At 43.6% G+C, this 18,995-nt stretch overlaps 1 protein-coding gene across 3 annotated transcripts in view; it reads right to left on the reverse strand.

Moving 5' to 3' along the window:
- Positions 1 to 485: 485 nt before the first annotated feature.
- Positions 486 to 18,995, reverse strand: part of si:dkey-24p1.1 (uncharacterized protein LOC556718 homolog) — a 30,514-nt gene continuing 12,004 nt past the window's right edge. For all 3 annotated transcript variants that reach the window (XM_064945500.1, XM_064945499.1, XM_064945498.1), the window contains 15 exons: positions 9,838 to 10,233; positions 9,420 to 9,701; positions 8,793 to 9,047; positions 8,317 to 8,586; positions 6,180 to 6,473; positions 5,522 to 5,833; positions 5,127 to 5,396; positions 4,492 to 4,758; positions 3,794 to 3,875; positions 3,566 to 3,638; positions 3,306 to 3,460; positions 2,946 to 3,003; positions 2,445 to 2,548; positions 1,586 to 1,664; positions 486 to 891 (listed from right to left, as the gene is read on the reverse strand). In XM_064945500.1, coding sequence (XP_064801572.1) covers positions 640 to 891; positions 1,586 to 1,664; positions 2,445 to 2,548; positions 2,946 to 3,003; positions 3,306 to 3,460; positions 3,566 to 3,638; positions 3,794 to 3,875; positions 4,492 to 4,758; positions 5,127 to 5,396; positions 5,522 to 5,833; positions 6,180 to 6,473; positions 8,317 to 8,586; positions 8,793 to 9,047; positions 9,420 to 9,701; positions 9,838 to 10,102 — 3,018 coding nt within the window. In that variant the 5' untranslated portion in view covers positions 10,103 to 10,233 and the 3' untranslated portion in view covers positions 486 to 639. The remainder of the gene's footprint in view (positions 892 to 1,585; positions 1,665 to 2,444; positions 2,549 to 2,945; positions 3,004 to 3,305; positions 3,461 to 3,565; positions 3,639 to 3,793; positions 3,876 to 4,491; positions 4,759 to 5,126; positions 5,397 to 5,521; positions 5,834 to 6,179; positions 6,474 to 8,316; positions 8,587 to 8,792; positions 9,048 to 9,419; positions 9,702 to 9,837; positions 10,234 to 18,995) is intronic.

Below are 18,995 nucleotides of genomic sequence, written 5' to 3' on the forward strand. Positions count from 1 at the left end.
GTCATGAGAGCCAGTTTCATCATAGCGCATGATGGTTTTTGTGACTGCACTTGGGGAAACTTTCAAAGTTCTTGAAATGTTCCAGATTAAATTACCTTCATGTCTTAAATTAATGATGGACTGCCATTTTTTTTGCTTATTTGAGCTGTTCTTGACATAATATGGACTTGGTCTTTTACCAAATAGGGCTATCTTCTGTATACCACCCCTACCTTGTTACAACACAACTGATTGGCTCAAACGCATTAAGAAGGAAAGAAATTCCACAAATTAACTTTTAACAAGGCACACCTGTTAATTTAAATGCATTCCAGGTGACTATCTCATGAAACTGGTTGAGAGAATGCCAAGAGTGTGCAAAGCTGTCATCAAGGCAAAGGGTGGCTACTTTGAATAATCTCAAATATAACATACATTTTTATTTGTTTAACACTTTTTTGGTTACTACTTGATTCCATATGTGTTATTTCATAATTTTGATGTCTTCACTATTATTCTACAATGTAGAAAATAGTAAAAATAATGAAAAACCCTTAAATGAGTAGGTGTGTCCAAACTTTTGACTGGTACTGTAGGTGTGATACAACTATTTACAAACAAACCTTACTACCTTTTTTGGACTATGAATGAAACTTCCTCTTATATTTTAACATCAGAGTACTGGGTTGTGTAGTCTTCTTCATCTGAGCTGCTGCTGTGGCCTGCCCTATGGTGGCGAGGGTCAGAACTACAGACTGTCTGGTGTCCTGGCTTTGCTCTGAACATGACCTCAGAATAGCTGATCTCCACGTCATCCTCACTGCTCCCCGTCTCCGTGTCCATGTTTGGCTCGATGGTGGGCTTCGAAGCACACACTTCCTTAATGTTCTCGTAGTCATTGCACTTATTAGTCTGAATATAGAAAGAGATTCATACAAATGAAGCAGCTCGAATGTTGCTATTTTGTAAATCTGGAGAATATTAATTGTCTTGGGCAGTCATATATATTTTTTTAATTATTCTTATTAAATATCTTAACGCTGTACGAGTTAATTTGCCTTTTCCAAACTATCAAGTGCTAGTAAAACACAGTCATTTTCCCATTTTCTTTGCGGCTGTGATACCCCCTTCTGCTACTGCTGGACTGTCTGTACAAACATCCTTCTAAATGTCCTCTTGCTTTTTTTTACATCAGTATTTCTCCTACGACACATTTTCTATGATGTAATTCTATTTGTGGTGCATCTTACGTCATTTACAGGATCTCTGTGTACTCTTACCTCAATATCCCGTTTCAGTAACAGTGGAGTTTTGTAACTTCAAAGTTTCCATTCGCAATGTTTATTTTAACTTTATATTGAGTTCATGTGGTTACAGAGTTACAGAGTAACTATTCAAATAATTCAATTGAAGCAGAATTTGACTAGCTTCCTTTAAATTCAATCATTATTATATGCAGGCCTATCTTAGCTGCAGTTACAGTGTAAAGCTGAATAATGACATTCGGGTGATCAATGACGTTACAGTGTAACTTCATGGCATAAGGGCCCATGTGTGATGTTGCCCATTGTTTTGGTTTACACATTTGTTATTACGGTTGACTGACCTTTTCCTTCAGCTTTGGCTTGCCAACCTTAGCATAGACGTCATCCTCTCTCGCTTGGTCTCTAGGACCCAAGCTACCCCTGGAAGACAAGTTGTGTCATTGTAAGCGTTTGACTCACATCTGTTGTCTCATTGGGTTATTTCCCTACGTACGTTTTGGTCGACTACTACAGTCATTTTCACATGAGTGGTTTCAATACATTACTACATTATGGTAGGGTAATATCAATTTATAATGTATTTGAGGTCATTTGTATGTTTTCCCACATCATATGCATTCACCTTTTGGAATGACTGAAGAATGCTCTCTACTGTACTGTAGTACGGTGTTGATTTTAGGACAGCCTCAGCCTCAAAGGGTTAGGCTTGAGCCTGGGGGTGCCCTAAAATGGACACCGCACTGCAAATGTGAAGTGATTTGTTTTTTATTATTATAATTTACATCCAATTGGTAGTTACAGTCTTGTCTAATTGCTGCAACTACCATACGGACTCAGGAGAGGTGAAGATTGAGAGCCATGCATCCTCCAAGCCGCACTGCTTCTTGACACACTGCTCGCTTAACCCGGAAGTTACAAGGAGTCGCTAGAGCACGATGGGACAAGGACATCCCGGCCGGCCAAACCCTGCCCTAACCCGGACAATGCTGGGCCAATTGTGCGCCATTTCATGGGTCTCACAGTCACAGCCTGTTGCCACAGCCCAGGATCGAACCCGGGTCTATAGTGACGCCTCTAGCACTGCGATGCAGTGCCTTAGACCACTGCCCTACTCAGGAGGCCAATGTGATGGGTTTTCATTTGAACCTATCCTGGTTTCATCTGCCTTCCCCACATTCTCAGAAAAATGTTCAATCTTACATCTCCTGGCCCCTGAATTGCAGCGACGCATAGTTGACTTCAGGTTCTTGCGTGTGTCCAGTGTGTTCATCTTTGTTTCTGATTGGATGGCTTGGTGAAAGACCCTGAATAAATGAGATGGAATGCATTAAAGAGAATGTCAAGAATTGAAATAGTTAGTTCATCCCTTCATTACTGTACAATGTATATGCTACTTATTTGTTTATATTTAACTAGGCAAGTTAGTTAAGAACAAATTCTTATTTACAATGACAGCCTAGGAACAGTGGATTAACTGCTTTGCTCAAAGTCAGCTTGGGGTTTTGATCTAGCAACCTTTCGCTACTGGCCCAACGCTCTAACAACTAGGCTACCTGCCACTACGCTCAAGCATTTTTGACGTACTGAATGATTGTAATAGTCATTGATTGAGTAAACTGTAGAGCTACAGTATATACAGCATATAAAGGCCTCTCTCCTCCATATTTCCTCCCTTCAACAACACTGTTCGATTTCTCTCACCTGCTTTCCACCTGGTACCTTCAGAACACTGTATGCAGTGTATATGTCAGAGGTGGACCTTTAAAGAAGAAAAAAAAATGGAATCACTCTGCCAAGACTGACAAGTAGACACAGGTCTATATCGTCCTTTAGATGTTCAAACTGAGACAGAAAGTAGTGGTGATCCACAGTAACTAGTATAATGGAATCCCATTGTATGTGAGGGAGGCCTGCTAAATGGTCTCACTGAGACTTGCGTATGTCTGCCCATCCAGACGTGTGTGTCTCTGTGTGTGCACGTGTGCATGCAAACGTGGGTGCTTATGTGTGTTTGTCTACAGTGTGATCTTGTCTGTGTGAGACCATGTCTGATGCTCTTACGTGCTGTCTGGACCCGACATCCTGCTGGGATGGGGATGCTGCGGTTGGGGCAGGGGCTCTGGGTGGTACAGCTGATCTCTGCTGCTCCCCGGGGGGTCTGATGCCGCTGCACCCCCTTCACTCACCAGGTTCTCACTTGTGCCATTACGCCAGCCCTGACAGTGACACACACACACACACAATTAACTAGGGATTTTCACAAAATGAACTACAGAATAAATAGAAGAGAATAATGCAGTATTTGTGAAATGTTACAGTACCAGAAAACCAAAGTGAACACAACAAGGCAGTTTATGTGGTGTCCCCTGATGGATCGATTTGATTCGCTTGTGTCTGAAAAACGCAAAACAAAAAGTGGATATTTCACACAAACGGTGTTGTGGTGAGTTTCCAGTCATTACTAACTGTAGTCAATACGTATGGTTAAGAAATATATGTGTTTTATAAATAAGAGGAGTGAAGTGAGTAAGTGTTGACAGAGGACTCACCTGTAGACCAGAAAGATGAGTAAAAGAACAAGCGGAACACAGCAGAAAGGAAGGACGAGAGAGAGGACATGGAAGACACTTCCTGCGATGAGAGAACAGAGGGAGGAGTAACGATAAAGAGAAATGGATCAATATTGGACCATTCAAACTCTGGCTACAGTCTTTGGCAATTTGTGTGGAACTGTGACTTTAAATGCCAATGCCACCTATGTGTTGTTACATACTGTCTTACTGTATTTATACAATACATTTTGCATCTTGAAGGATGGTTTTTAAGGCCTGTATCATCATTGATTCATACATTTAGGTAACATATCAGGGGGAGAATGAAATATGCAACACTCTTAGAAAGAAGGGTGCTATCTATAACCTTAAAGGGTTCTTCGGCTGTCCCCATAGGGGAACCCTTTGAAGAACCCTATTTGGTTCTAGGTAGAAAACTTTTCTACAGAGGGTTCTATCTGGGGCCAAAAAGGGTTCTATCTGGAGCCAAAAAGGGTTCTATCTGGAGCCAAAAAGGGTTATCTTATGGGGATAGCTGAAAACCTCTTTTGGAACCCTTTTTTTCTAAGAGTGTAGGCCTCGGATGAATATCAAAAGTGAGATAGAAATACTGAGGTAAAAATGTTAGTCAGAATAAGTCACACTTCTGTACTCTATTGATTTTCCAAAGTGGCTGTCAGTCACTATGCACTCACTGTTGAGAAACAGCTCGACTCTTCCAGATTCTTTCCCCCCCATGTCATTGGTGGCGACACAGTAGTACGTCCCGGGCTTGTCCGGGTGGACAGTGATGTTCTGGTGATTGATGATGAAATGCTCCCTTTCCTCGACCAGCCTGTACCACTTGTAGCTGTCGACAGGGGGGTAACTGTGACTGTGGCAGGTCAGTGCCACAGGGCTCCCCCCATCACTCTGCCACCTATTGGTCATGTTGTGAATGACCTTTGTGAGCTTTGGAGCATCTGTGATGGAAGATAATGGAAGAAAACGATTCTTATACATTTGAATAGATATATGCATTTGCATTTTCCTTGTGTTGAATTGTCTTTAGTTATAGTATTAGAAGAACATAAATTCAAGCTCTACACAAATTACCACTTAAGTCTTTATTCCAGAAAGTTAGAGAGGACCATTTGAAAGGATGACGCTGATCCCAAATGTAGATCTGAGAGGATTGCAGTAAGCAGTATGGTTCATCTCCCTCCATCTTGTCCTCTGATAGGCCAGGTGGAATTATCACCTTATTCATATCTATTAATTCCTCTCGGATCTACATAGGGTGTATATCCTATGGGTAGTTGTCATAAAGCGGTGACAGAGATGTACTCACACTTGATTTTAACTTCAACCTGTTCCGATTTCCCAGTTCCTAAGGAGTTCTGGGCAGTGCACCTGTACCATCCACTATGGGATGGGGTTGTGGACATCACCGTCAACTTCTGGACCAGCCCCACTACCCTGGTCTCTCCTGCGCTGATCTGGATCCAGGTGTAGATGGTGGCATGGGGGTTGGAACGAGCCGTGCAGGTAAGAACCAGCTGGCTGTTTTCAGTCAGGACATTGTCAGGGTGAGCAGAGGCCATCACATTTTTGGGGCTGTCTGTAGGTGTCATAGCAGAGAAAGCATCATGGAAAATGTTTATCTTGGAAATCAAACATGTTTGACTATTTCATCATAATAATAATAATAGAAGGATGATGACGGTGATGACGCATTGTACTCACATGTAATCTCCAGCTCCTCCTCTGTGCTGCTCCTCCCCTCAGAGTTCTGGGCTCGACAGGTGTAAACCCCTCCTTGCAGGAATGTAACATTAAAAGAACCCCGGACAACATTGGTAGAATGCTGGAGGAACCCAAGAACTGGTTGAGGCTGCATTTGAAGAAGGGAGCCAGACATAGGTGAGACAGAGGGACGGGGAGTCCATGTCAGGGTGAGCTTAGAGTCTGGGAAACTCTGCACGGTGCAGTTGATACTAACCAGGTGGCCCTCCTGGGCCGTGCGCACCATAGAAAGCACTGGTTTGGTTGGGCCATCTGTAGAGAGGAGGAGAGCTTTGAAAAGAAACCCCTATTCAAATATTTAATTGTACCTATTCAAATGTTTGTCAGAGAGGACTGTAGATACAACATACACATTTCAAATATGAACACAAACATGAACACAGAGGCTGCCATGTGTAAAACATCATCATGAATAAGCTAACCAAAATATCTTCTATGACATCTATTAATCTATTAATCTATTAATTAGCTGTTCTTTTTGAGAGGTGAAATGGGCTCAGCAGTGCTCAGATACAGAGTAAGAGGAGGCTATGATATGAGATCTGGATGCATTTATACAATAAGAACAGCTTTTACAGCTGTGATGAATAATACTCACATAGAACACGGAAGCATGACATGCTGCTGTTCTGTCCCGTGCCGATGATATTGGTGGCCCTACAAATGTAACACCCCTCGTCTGTTATGCCCACCCTAACCAAGAGTAGGGTATGTTTGGGGCCTGTGATGGAGCTTAGTCTATGTGGTAATACTCCACTATGGTGGTACCAGGTGTAGACACTGGGGGCAGGATGGGCCTCAGCCGCACAGGTGAGACATAGCTGAGAGCCTGCCTTCACCTGGTTGTCGTGGGAACCTCCGCTTTGGGTGATGTGAGTGTTTCTTGGAACATCTGCAAAAGATAACAGATATATATATATATATATATATATAGTATCAATCAAAAGTTTGGACACACCTACTCATTCAAAGGGTTTTCTTTATTTTTTACTATTTTCTAATAATGAAGACATCAAAACTATGAATTAGCACATATGGAATCATGTAGTAACCAAAAAAAGTATTAAACAAATCAAAATATATTTTAGATTCTTCAAAGTAGCCACCCTTTGCCTTGATGACAGCTTTCACACTCTTGGCATTCTCTCAACCAGCTTCACCTGGTCCTGTAGGACTTCCCATGTATGGGCTCCCAAGTGGTGCTGCAGTCTAGGGCACTGCATCTCAGTGCTAGAGGCGTCACTACAGACCCTGGTTTGATTCCAGGCTGTATCATAACCGGCTGTGATTGGGAGTCCTATATGGCGGCGCACAATTGGCCGAGCGGTGTTAAGATTTTCCCGGGGTAGGCCGTCATTGTAAATAAGAACTTGTTCTTAACTTACTTGCCTAGTTAAAATAAAAAAATCCTGTTCACTTGTTGGCTGCTTTTCCTGCGGTCCAACTCATCCCAAACCATCTCAATTGGGTTGAGGTTGGGTGATTGTGGAGGCCAGGTCATTTGATGCATCACTCCATCACTCTGCTTCTTGGTCAAATAGCCCTTACACAGCCTGGAGGTGTGTTGGGTCATTGTCTTGTTGAAAAACAAACAATAGTCCCACGAAGCGCAAACCAGATGGGATGCCGTATCGCTGCAGAATGCTGTGCTAGCCATGCTGGTTAGGTGTGCCTTGAATTCTAAATAAATCACCGACAGTGTCACCAGCAAAGCACCCCCAAACCATCACACCTCCTACTCCATGCTGGGAACCACAGACCAAAGGACACATTTCCACCAGTCAAATGTCCATTGCTCGTGTTTCTTGACCTTTAGTAGTGGTTTCTTTGCTGCAATTCAACGATGAAGGCCTGATTCACGCGGTCTCATGCAGTCTCCTCTGAACAGTTGATGCTGAGATGTGTCTGGTACTTGAACTCTGTGAAGCATTTATTTGGGCTGCAAACTGATGTGCAGTTAACTCTAATGAACTTATCCTCTGCAGCAGAGGTAACATCCTTTCCTGTGGCAGTCCTCATGAGAGCCAGTTTCATCATAGTGCTTGACGGTATTTGCGACTGCACTTGAAGAAACTTTAACATTTCTTGAAATGTTCCGGATTGACTGATCTTCATGTCCTGAAGTAATGATGGACAGTCGTTCTCTTTGCTTATTTGAGCTGTTCTTGCCATAATATGGACTTGGTCTTTTACCAAATAGGGCTATGTTCTTTACAACCCCTACCTTGTCACAACACAACTGATTGGCTCAAACGCATTAAGAAGGAAAGAAATTCCACAAATTAGCGTGTAACAAGGCACACCTGTTAATTAAAATGTATTCCAGGTGACTACCTCATGAAACAGGCTATGAGAATGCCAAGAGTGAGCAAAGCTGTCATCAAGGCAAAGGGTGGCTACTTTAAACAATCTCAAATATAAAATATATTTTGATTTGTTTAACACTTTTGTGGTTATTACATGATTCCACACGTGCCATTTCATAGTTTTGATGTCTTCACTATTATTCTACAATGTAGAAAATAGTAAAAACAAAAAAAAACTTAATAACTAGGTGTGTCCAAACTTGTGACTGGTACTGTATATTCATTTATTCAGCACCGTGTATATTATTGAGTAGTTCCTGATATTGATATTGGATGGATGTAAGAATTTGACATTCAGCATACCATTTTAATTGATAATTGTTGTTCCCTGTACAGTGTTTGAACAAGCTCAAGCGACAAAAGACGTACAGGAAACCGTTATCTGATATCCTGATGATGACCTTCCCCTGCCAACATCATTCCTCGCCTCACAGGAGTAACGTCCTCCGTCATCTGGCTGTACACTACTGAAGGTATACTCCTTTAAAGCATTGGTTATTTTTTTGTTGTCTTTGAACCAAGACCATGAATGTGCTTCAGGGTTGCTTTTCTGCACCACGCAGGTTAATTTGATTTTGTCTCCTTCTTTGATTGTAGATCGATCCTTATTTGTTTCAATGTGCACTCCGACAGGAGCATCTGAAAGAGAAGAGTATTCCAATTGAATAAAAACTGTGTCGGCTGCCTTCATTGTCATGTATTACAAAGTCAATTCCACAATGTATATGAGCATGGATGTGAGATAGAGACGGTCCTAAAACATGATTTAAATGAATTCTTCCTCGATTGCATTTCCCTATGATACAAAATGTATATCTGGACGACACAAATAAGGAATATCTCACATTTAACATTGATTGTAACAACGTTAGAGTCGTGGGTCCCATGTTGGTTTGCAGCTTCGCAGTAGTAATTCCCGCTGTGTGTAGATGTGGTAGATCGGATCAACAGTTCTGTTCCACTGAATTTGATCTTTTGACTGTCTTTAAACCAGGAGTAAGTAGCATTTGGGTGCCCTCTGCTGGAACAAGTGAGGGTGACAGGCTGTCCTTCCTTTACAGTTGACAAATCTACAACTGCCGTTGTCTCCTTAGGGGCATCTTTTAAAGAGAAGACAAAAAAGTCAAGTGATCATAGAAATTGCTCAACTCTGAAAACAAGATGCACAAAACATCAAATCAAATTAGTAGGGTAATTTCTTTGTAGTAAAAAAGGTTTGAAACAAAAACAATGCAATGGTTATGATAAGGCTAATCAAGCGCTTTACTCTATCTGTGTCGCTGAAGTGGTACAGATTGTGGGATATAAATTTAAAGGTAATTCCCGATTTGAGACGACATATGCAGCGTTTACCGTGAATGCAGTCTCTGCTAACACAGGAACATTGCCTTTAAATGTCAATCACGCTGTAACGCTGAACTTCCGCGATTCGATAAACACAGTTTGAACTAGAAAGTCAGTAATGAACTCACATTCAACCGTCAGCTTGATGCTCTTGCTCACACACTGGTCTTTGGTCCCCTGTGGTTGACAGGAGAGCACCCTCCCATCATCCTGCCAGCTAGCATTAAAGCTGACCGCACTGCTTACACGGTTACCATCGTAGGTGTGAACAGGCATTACGGTCTGACCAAGCCCTGTGAACTCTAGGTGTGATCCACATGCCCCTGACGTGAAGCATCGAAAGGTCACAGGCGCAGACTCTATAACTGTTGAATGGTTCAACTTCTGAACTCTAACCTGGCACGGGTCATCTACAGTGGCAAGACACGAGACAGAGACAGAACACCATATGGTACATTACAACACTGTTGAACACATCGAATAGCGGTGATTATTTGGATTATTATTGGAAATTGATATCCAGATGTATCTGTAAGGTGAACTTGCCTTCAACTGTAAGATTCAGACCTGCTTCAGTCATCCATTTGTCATTCTTTCCTATATATCTGAATGTGTAGATCCCACTGTCAGTCTTTTCCAGGTTGTTGATGAGTAGGCTGCAGTCGCTTTGTGTGACATGTCCAAAATTCACAGAACCAATGTACTTTACTCTGTCTGCAAATTCAGGGGCAGGGGTTTGGGCCTTCATGTTACTGATTACAATTGTGCCAGTGAAGTCCTTCTTGATGTCATTCCACTTTGCATTTTTCATCCAAAACCATTGATCTTGTTCATGTTTTATCAAGCTGGTAACAGTGCATTTGATTGTAATGCAGGAACCTTCCTTTGCGGCCAAGTGCTCTCCAGTTATTTTGATGGGTGTTTCAAGATTGCAAACAGGAACTATGATGGACCAAGAGGAAAGCAAGATTAGAATCGTACAGTTTTTTGTATGCAATTGTCACAAGTATATGGTACATTTTTACAACACCTAGTACAAAACTCAGGAGCGATTTATCAAAAAGGCATTTCAAACCTCTAAGCACATTTTCAGTAGACTGGAGTACAACACACAAAATCGTGCAGTCACTTTTTCACCAAACTTAATCAGTGTTTCATCTAGTTGAATGTTTCACATGTTCATAGAGAGTAATTGCTTTTCACAATGCAATGCTCGCATTACTGTTGATATTCTCATCCTTGAGTCTTCTCATTTGTTCAAATACATTTCACAATTACTTAATCCGACCGCTCTTAATTTATAATCCCTTAACCGTTTGGTAAACCTATAGACTTTAAATTGGTTGGTCTAGGACAGATTTTGAGAACTACATAATGAAAATGTATGTTTGTAATGTATTAACATATAAAGTATGATACTTTAATGTACTATTATGATGATGACTATTCTGATTATATTCGCAGTAAATAAAAAAATATCAGATATTGACAAGATCAGAGATGTACTGTCACACCCTGAACAGTTTAATCTGTCCTCGTTATTGCCTCCACCCCCTCCAGGTGTCGCTTGTTTTCTCCAGTGTATTTATCCCTGTGTCTCTCTGTGTCAGTATATTTATCGCTGTGTTTCCGGTCTCTCTGTGCCAGTTTGTCTTGTATGTTCCAAGTCCACCAGTGGTTTTCCTGTACTCCTGCCTTTGCTATGTTTCTAGTCCTCCTTTCTAGTCCTCCCAGTTTTGACCCTTGCCTGTTCTGGATGCTGCCACCTCTGAAAAAACCCAATCACCCAGTCATTTTTTCCCTCTCTGTGGTGAGTTGGTACAGACTATCCCGGCTCCCTGAGAACCCTGCATACCTCCTCCAGAGCGATATTCGGGGAATCCTGGTGCCTGCCAGGGTTTTCTTTCTCAGTGCTCACTTATTTTTGAGCTATAGTCATCTTCGTTTCCTTCAGATCAATCCAAGATAGCGTATATATCATCACGCTAATGTTGGGAAGGGCGCTCTCCTGGGCTACGGCAGTTTGGGAGCAACAATATACCATTTGTGGTCATCTGGAGGAATTTATGGCAGAGGTGAGAAAGGTATTTTAGTCTCCAGTATCTGGGAGAAAGGTGGTCAGTAAACTGCTTGACTTACGTCAAAACCCCTTTAGTGGGGCAGACTACGCGGTTGATTTTCGCACGTTGGCCGCCGGATACCAGGAGTCTCTTTCCGATAATTATCTACACTAATTATCTTCGGGAATTACCGGTGGACCTCAGCTCCCTTATCGCTCTAACCATAAAAATCGATGGACGCCTAATGGAACGTATGAGTGAGAGGAGGTCTGGTCTCGGGCACACTGGTGCACCCGCTATGGCTCGTTGAATCTATGAAGTTTCCTAAGGAAGCTTTTCCGAGAGAATTTGAAGCCACCTGAGCACTCCCGTGAATCTGCGATGGGTGAGTTGGATACTCCTGAGCCTATGCAGTTGGGAAGAGCTAGATTATCAGTTGGGGAACACTCACGGAGGATGAACAGTAATTGTTTTCTGCACTGTGGATGGGCAGGACCCTTTATAGCTACCTGTCCTGTTAGGAAACCCTTGTCTCGAGTGGGTACCAGTGCTATGGTGAATTAGACTGGGAGTTCCCTAATTCCCATCACCTGCACACCCTTTTTTGTGCTTGTGCTATGGGGAGACCAATCCAAGTCTCTCTGAGTGGTCATTGACTCTGGGGCTGATGAATGTCATATGGATGCCACGATAGCTTCTGAGCTTGGTATTCCCACTCAGCCTCTCTCTGTGCCTCTCTCTGTGCCCACGGCCGCTCTATAGGGGAAGTCACCCATATTACTGTGCCCGTTCAAATACAGGTTTCTGGTAACCACAGTGAGACCATACAGTTCCTCCTCATTGCATCTCCCCATGTTCCAGTCGTTTTGGTATTTTCCTGGCTACAAAAACACAATCTTGTGATTGACTGGACCACAAGCTCCATCCTGGGTTGGAGCCAATTTTGCCATTCCCACTGCCTTCAAGCAGCACAGCCTTCCCCAAGTCGTCTTCCTCAGAACGTTAGCAAGACTGTGGATGTCTCTGCTGTTCCCACTGAGTACTATGACCTCCTGGAGGTCTTCAGTTAGGCATGTGCTACTTCCCTTCCCCCACACCATCCTTATGACTGTGCTATTGACCTTCTCCCAGGCATTACACCACCTCAGGGTCTGTTGTATTCTCTGTCCGGACCAGAGACCAAAGCTATGGAGGAGTACATAGAGGATTCTCTGGTCACTGGGGCCGTCCGTCCGTCTGCATCTCCTACCGGTGCAGGGTTTTTCTTTGTGGAGAAGAAGGACAAGAACCTGCGTCCGTGCATTGACCCCTGGGGACTTAACGACATTACTGTCAAGAATATTTACCCCCTACCTCTCCTCGGCATTTGAACCTCCCCAGGGGGCCACGATATTTTCTAAGTTGGACCTTCTAAATGCCTACCACCTGGTTCAGATACGCGAGGGGGAAGAGTGGAAGACAGCCTTCAACACAGCCAGTGGACATTTTGAGTACCAGGTCATGCCATTTGAACTCACCAAGGCCCCCGCTGTTTTTCAGGCTTTGGATAATGATGTGCTTCGGGACATGCTAAACGGTTTGTGTTCATGTACCTTGATGACATCCTGCTTTTTCCCCGATCTGCACAAGAACATGTTCTTCATGTCAGACAGGTCCTTCAGCGCCTCCAGGAGAACCAACTGTTTGTGAAAGCCGAGAAGTGTGCGTTTCACCGCTCTACAATCACCTTTCTGGGATATGTCATTGCTGAGGACAATGTTCAGATGGATCCTGGAAAGGTGAAAGCAGTAGTGGATTGACCTCAACCAACGTCCAGGGTGCAGTTTCAACAATTTCTTGGATTTACAAACTTCTACTGCCATTTCATTTGGGGTTACAGCACCCTGGCGGTCCCCCTCTTGACACTCACCTCTCCCAAGGTACTGTTCAAATGGTCTCCAGCTGTCAGCAAAGCCTCTGTGGACTTGAAGCATCGGTTCACAAGAGCACCCATCCTCATGCATCCGGACCCCTCGCATCAATTTGTGGTGGAAGTGGTTGCTTCGGATGTTGGAGTGGGGGCCATCCTGTCCCAGGGATCTTCCCAGGACCAGAAGCTTCATCCCTGTGCCTTCCTGTCCCATCGTCTCAATCCTGCTGAAAGGAACTATGATGTTGGCAACCGAGAACTCCTGGCAGTGAAGATGACATTGGAAGAGTGGAGGCACTGGCTGGAAGGAGCAGAGCAGCCATTCCTGGTCTGGACCAACCATAAAAACTTGGAATATCGCCGTACAGCCAAGCGCCTCAACTCCAGGCAGGCCTGGTGGCCCCTCTTGTTCACCAGATATAACTTCACCATCTCCTACTGCCCAGGGTCAAAGAATGTGAAGCCTGACACCTATACAGTTCCTCTGCCACACCCTCGACCTCTGAAACCATTCTCCCTACCCCATGCCTTGCTGCCACTGTGGATTGGGGTATTGAGAACCTTCGAGGCACAACGCTCCTAGCCTGGACCCGAAGGGGGGCTGACTAACCGGCTCTTTGTCCCTAATCCAGTCCGGTCCCGGGTCCTGGAATGGACTCATTCCTCCAGGCTGACCTGTCATCCAGGGTACACTAGCATTCCTTCGACAACGTTTCTGGTGGCCCACAATGGTCCCTGAAGTCTCTGCCTTCGTCACCACATGCACTGTGTGTGCTCAAAACAAGACTCCACGGCAAGCTCCTTCTGGCTTACTGCAGCCACTACCATTCCTTCCACGTCCTTGGTCTCATATATCTCTGTACTTTGTCACTGGGCCCCCTCCGTCTGATGGCAACACTGTTATTCTGATGGAAGTCGACCAGTTCTCAAAGGCTGCCCATTTCATCCCTCTCCCCTAACTACCTTTTGCCAAGGAGAAGGCCCAGCTTATAGTGCAGCATGTCTTCCGGGTCCATGGACTCCCAGTAGACATGGTCTCCGAACAGTGTCCTCAGTTCTCGTCTCAGTTTTGGGTCATCGGCCAGCCTGTCATCCGGATTCCATCCCCTAACTAATGATGAGTCGGAGCAAGCCAATCAAGACCTGGAGACCACCTTAAGGTGCCTGGTCTAGACCAACTCCACTACCTGGAGCCGCCAACTGGTCTGGGTGGAGTATGCCCGGAACACTCTTCCCAGTTCTTCCACGGGACTCTCCACAGGACTCTCTTTCGAGTGCTCCATGAGGTATCAGCCTCTACTCTTCCCTGAACAAGAGCAGGAGGTCAGCGTACCCTCGGCCCAGATGTTTGTCTGCCGCTGTCAACGTACTTGGAGAAGAGCCAGGGCGGCTATAAGCGGACTGGTGCCGAACCCCAACTCCTCGCTACAGCATTGGGCAGAAGGTATGGTTGTCCACACGGGACCTGCCCCTTCGGGTAGAGTCCGTCAAACTGTCCCCTCGTTTCATTGGTTCTTTCCCATCTCCAGAGTCCTGAGTTCCACTGCTGTCCGTCTTGTGTTACCCCGTACCCTCCGTATTCACCCTACCTTCCGTGTGTCTAAGATTTAAGCCTGTGTCTCACTGTTCTTTGTCTTCTGTGTTGTGACAAGGTAGGGTGGTATACAGAAGATAGCCCTATTTGGTGAAAGAGCAAGTCCATATTATGGCAAGAACAGCTCAAATAAGAAAAGAGAAATGACAGTCCATCATTACTTTAAGACATGAATGTCAGTCAATCCGGAACATTTGAAAGTTTCTTCAAGTGCAGTCAAAAAAAACATCAAGAGCTATGATGAAACTGGCTCTCACGAGGACAGCCACAGGAAAGGAAGAGTTACCTCTGCTGCAGAGGATAAGTATATTAGAGTTACCAGCTTCAGAAATTGCAGCCCAAATAAATGCTTCACAGAGTTCAAGTAACAGATGCATTTCGACATCAACTGTTCAGTGGAGAATGCTTGAATCAGGCCTTCATGTTCGAATCGCTGTAAAGAAGCCAATACTAAAGGATACCAATAAGAAGAAACTTGATTGGGCCAAGATGTCCAAATTTGAGATTTTTGGTTCCAACCGCCGAGTCTTTGTGAGAAGCAGAGTAGGTGAACGGATGATCTCTGCATGTGTGTGGTTCCCACTGTGAAGCATGGAGAGGTGGTGTGATGGTGCTTTGCTGGTGACACTGTTCCTGATTTATTTAGAATTCAAGGCATACTTAACCAGCATTGCTACCACAGCATCCTGCAGCAATACGCCATCACATCTGGTTTACGTTTAGTGGAACTGTCATTTGTTTTTCAACAGGGCTATTTGACCAAGAAGGAGAGTGACGGAGTGCTGCATCAGATAACCTGGCCTCCACAATCACCCGACCTCAAACCAATTGAGATGGTTTGGGATGAGTTGGACTGCAGAGTGAAGGAAAAGCAGCCAAGAAGTGCTCATCATATGTGGGAACTCCTTAAAGACTGTTGGAAAAGAATTCCAGGTGAAGCTGATTGAGAGAATGCCAAGAGTGTGCAAAGAGTGGTTACTTTGAAGAATCTAAAATCTGAATTTTAGTTTAACACTTTTTTGGTTACTACATAATTCCATATGTGTTATTTCATAGTTTTGATGTCTTCACTATTATTCTACAACGTAGAAAACAGTAAAAATAAATAAAAACCCTTGAGTGAGTAGGTGTGTCCAAACTTTTGACTGGTACTATGTATGGTATGTATGGTATGTATGGTATGTATGGTATGTATGTATGGTATGTATGTATGTATGTATGTATGTATGTATGTATGTATGTCGTTAAACGTAGCAAACACTTTTGTCCAAAGTAACCACAGTGAGTCTGCACATTTTCGTATGTGACCCCAGTGAAAATCAAACCCACAACTCAGATGTTGCTAGTGCCGTGCTCTTACTAACTGAGCCACACACAACCACTACAATAGATAAGTACACTACAATACTGTAAAATACCATATAAGATTACAAAACAGGTGGAAGGTGTATGATTGCCTTCCCTATGAGTGTGTCACCCTCTTTCAGGCTATGGATGAGGCATGCAAAGACATCAATCCAGACCGACAGTATGTAGGGCTTAGATTCACCATGCCTAAAGGTTTTTCCCCAGGTGGTGGAACATTGAGGACCTGTGATGTTGATGAGAGCCTATGGCCAAATTATCAAGACAGGCTTGATTAAAACTAGTTCCTGTTATGATTTTAAAGTGTCATTTTATATTAACAATGCATACTTTTTTGCATCAATGTTTTGATCACACATGGGATAGAAAGTTTGGAAATGGGATTTTCAGTCCATTTTGATGGGTGTGAAAACTTCCTGTAATTTACTGTACCGTAGCGTATTACATTCAAAAGGCAATTTTGAAATACACCACACGACCAAAAATATGTGGACACCTGCTCATTGAACATCTCATTCCAGAATCTTGGGCATTAATATGGAGTTGGACCCCCCTTTGCTGCTATAACAGCCTCCAATCTTCTGGGAAGGCTTTCCACTAGATGGAACAGTACTGCGGGGACTTGCTTCCACTCACCCACAAGAACATTAGTGAGGTCATACACTGATGTTGGGCGATTAGGGCTGGCTCGCAGTCAGCGTTCCAATGTTGGAAGCACAGCATTGTCTAGAATGTCATTGTATGCTGTAGCGTCAAGATTTCTCTTCACTGGAACTAAGGGGCCTATCCCGAACCTGAACCGAAAACTGCCCCAGTCAGGTCAGGTAGCATACTCCTGGCATCTGTCAAACTCAGATGAGTCTTTCGGACTGCCAGATGGTGAAGCGTAATTCATCACTCCAGAGAATGCATTTCCACTGCTCCAGAGTCCAATGGCGGTGAGCTTTACAGCACTTCAGCCGACGCTTGGCATTGTGCATGGTGATCTTAGGCCTGTGTGCGGCTGCTCGCCCATGGAAACCTATTTCATGAAGCTTCCATCAAACAGGTCTTGTGCTGACATTGCAACTGACGACAGACGATTTTTACTCGCTATGTTCTTCAGCACTCAGCGGTCCCATTCTGTGAACTTGTGTGGCCTTCCACTTCGTGGCTGAGCCGTTGTTGCTCCTTTACGTTTCCACTTCACAATAACAGCACTTACAGTTGACAGGGCAGCTCTAGCAGAGCAGAAATTTGATAAACTGATTTGTTGGAAAGGTGGCATCCTATAACGATGCCACGTTGAAAGTCACTGTGCACTTCAGTAATGCAAGTATACTGTCAATGGTTGTCTATGGAGATTGCAGGGCTGTGTGCTCGATTTTATAAATGTGTCTGAAATAGTCGAATCCACTAATTTGAAGGGGTGTCTTCATACTTTTTATATATAGTGTATGTATCTTGCATTTTTTGCTATTGGACTAAATGGTTAATAACTACATTGAGAAGAGATGATTATGTTGTGTTTTGGTGATTAAATCAATGTTCCCATGGTATTTCACAGTAAATGTATATGTTGGACCAAAGGTGGTGTGGTGAAAGATATGTCCAAACAAAATGAAAGCACAATAAAATGTTTTGAATATGAGACTTGCTGTGTTACAAGCGTTACCAGTTTGGAGTTTTGTACTAAGAGTTTTGAAAATCCACCTCATACTTCAAAAATAGCACCAAAGCAATTGAAACATTTATAAAATGATATGGAATATATGGTTTTCAGTGCACCTGACAGTAACAGTTACAGTGCATTCGGAAAGTGTAAGAACCGACGCTGGAGATGAGAAGCAGGTTCGGAGAGTGAACATTTAATTTTGCACAGACATGGAACAGGACAGAAACAGCGTCAGAACCGAGTAATACAAAGACATATGACAATTAATGCTGAAGCAGGAAACAGAGCTGGGAAACAGACAGATATAGTGGAGGTAATAACACAGGTGATTGAGCCCATGTGAGTCCAATGAATCTCTGATGTGCTTGACGAGGGAAGCAGGTGTGTGTGATGATGGTGGCAGGAGTGTGTAGTGCTGGGAAGCCTGGTGCCCTCGAGCGCCAGGGAGGAAGAGCGGGAGCAGGAGTGACAGGAAAGTATTCAGACCCCTTGACCTTTTCCACATTTTGTAAATTTACATCCTTATTTGAAAAAGGATTAAATTAATTGTTTTTCTCAATAATCTACACACAATACCACATAACGAAAAAGTGAAAACTGTTTTTTAGAAATGTTTGCAAATGTATTGAAAATAAAAAACAGATACGTTATTAACATACGCTTTCAGATCCTTTGTTATATGACTCAAAATGGAGCTCAGGTGCATCCTGTTTCCATTGATCATCCTTGAGATGTTTCTACAACTTGATTGGAGTCCATCTGTGGAAAATTCTATTGTTGGACATGATTTGGAAAGACACACACCTGTCTAAGATCCCACTGTTGACAGTGCATGTCAGAGCAAAAACAAGATTCTCTGGCCTGATGAAACCAAGATTGTACTCTTTGGCCTGAATGCCAAGCATAATGTCTGGAGGAAACCTGGCACCATGCCTACGCTGAAGCATGGTGGTGGCAACGTCATGGTGTGGGGATGTTTTTAGCGGCAGGGACTGGGAGACTAGTCAGGATCCAGGGAAAGATGAACGGAGCAGAGAGTACAGAGAGATCCTTGATGAAAACCTGCTCCAGTCACACCCAAGAAGACTCAAAGCTGTAATCGATGCCAAAGGTGCTTCAACA

Source organism: Oncorhynchus masou, chromosome 29 (genome assembly GCF_036934945.1).
Source record: "Oncorhynchus masou masou isolate Uvic2021 chromosome 29, UVic_Omas_1.1, whole genome shotgun sequence".
Classification (NCBI taxonomy): Eukaryota; Metazoa; Chordata; class Actinopteri; order Salmoniformes; family Salmonidae; genus Oncorhynchus; species Oncorhynchus masou.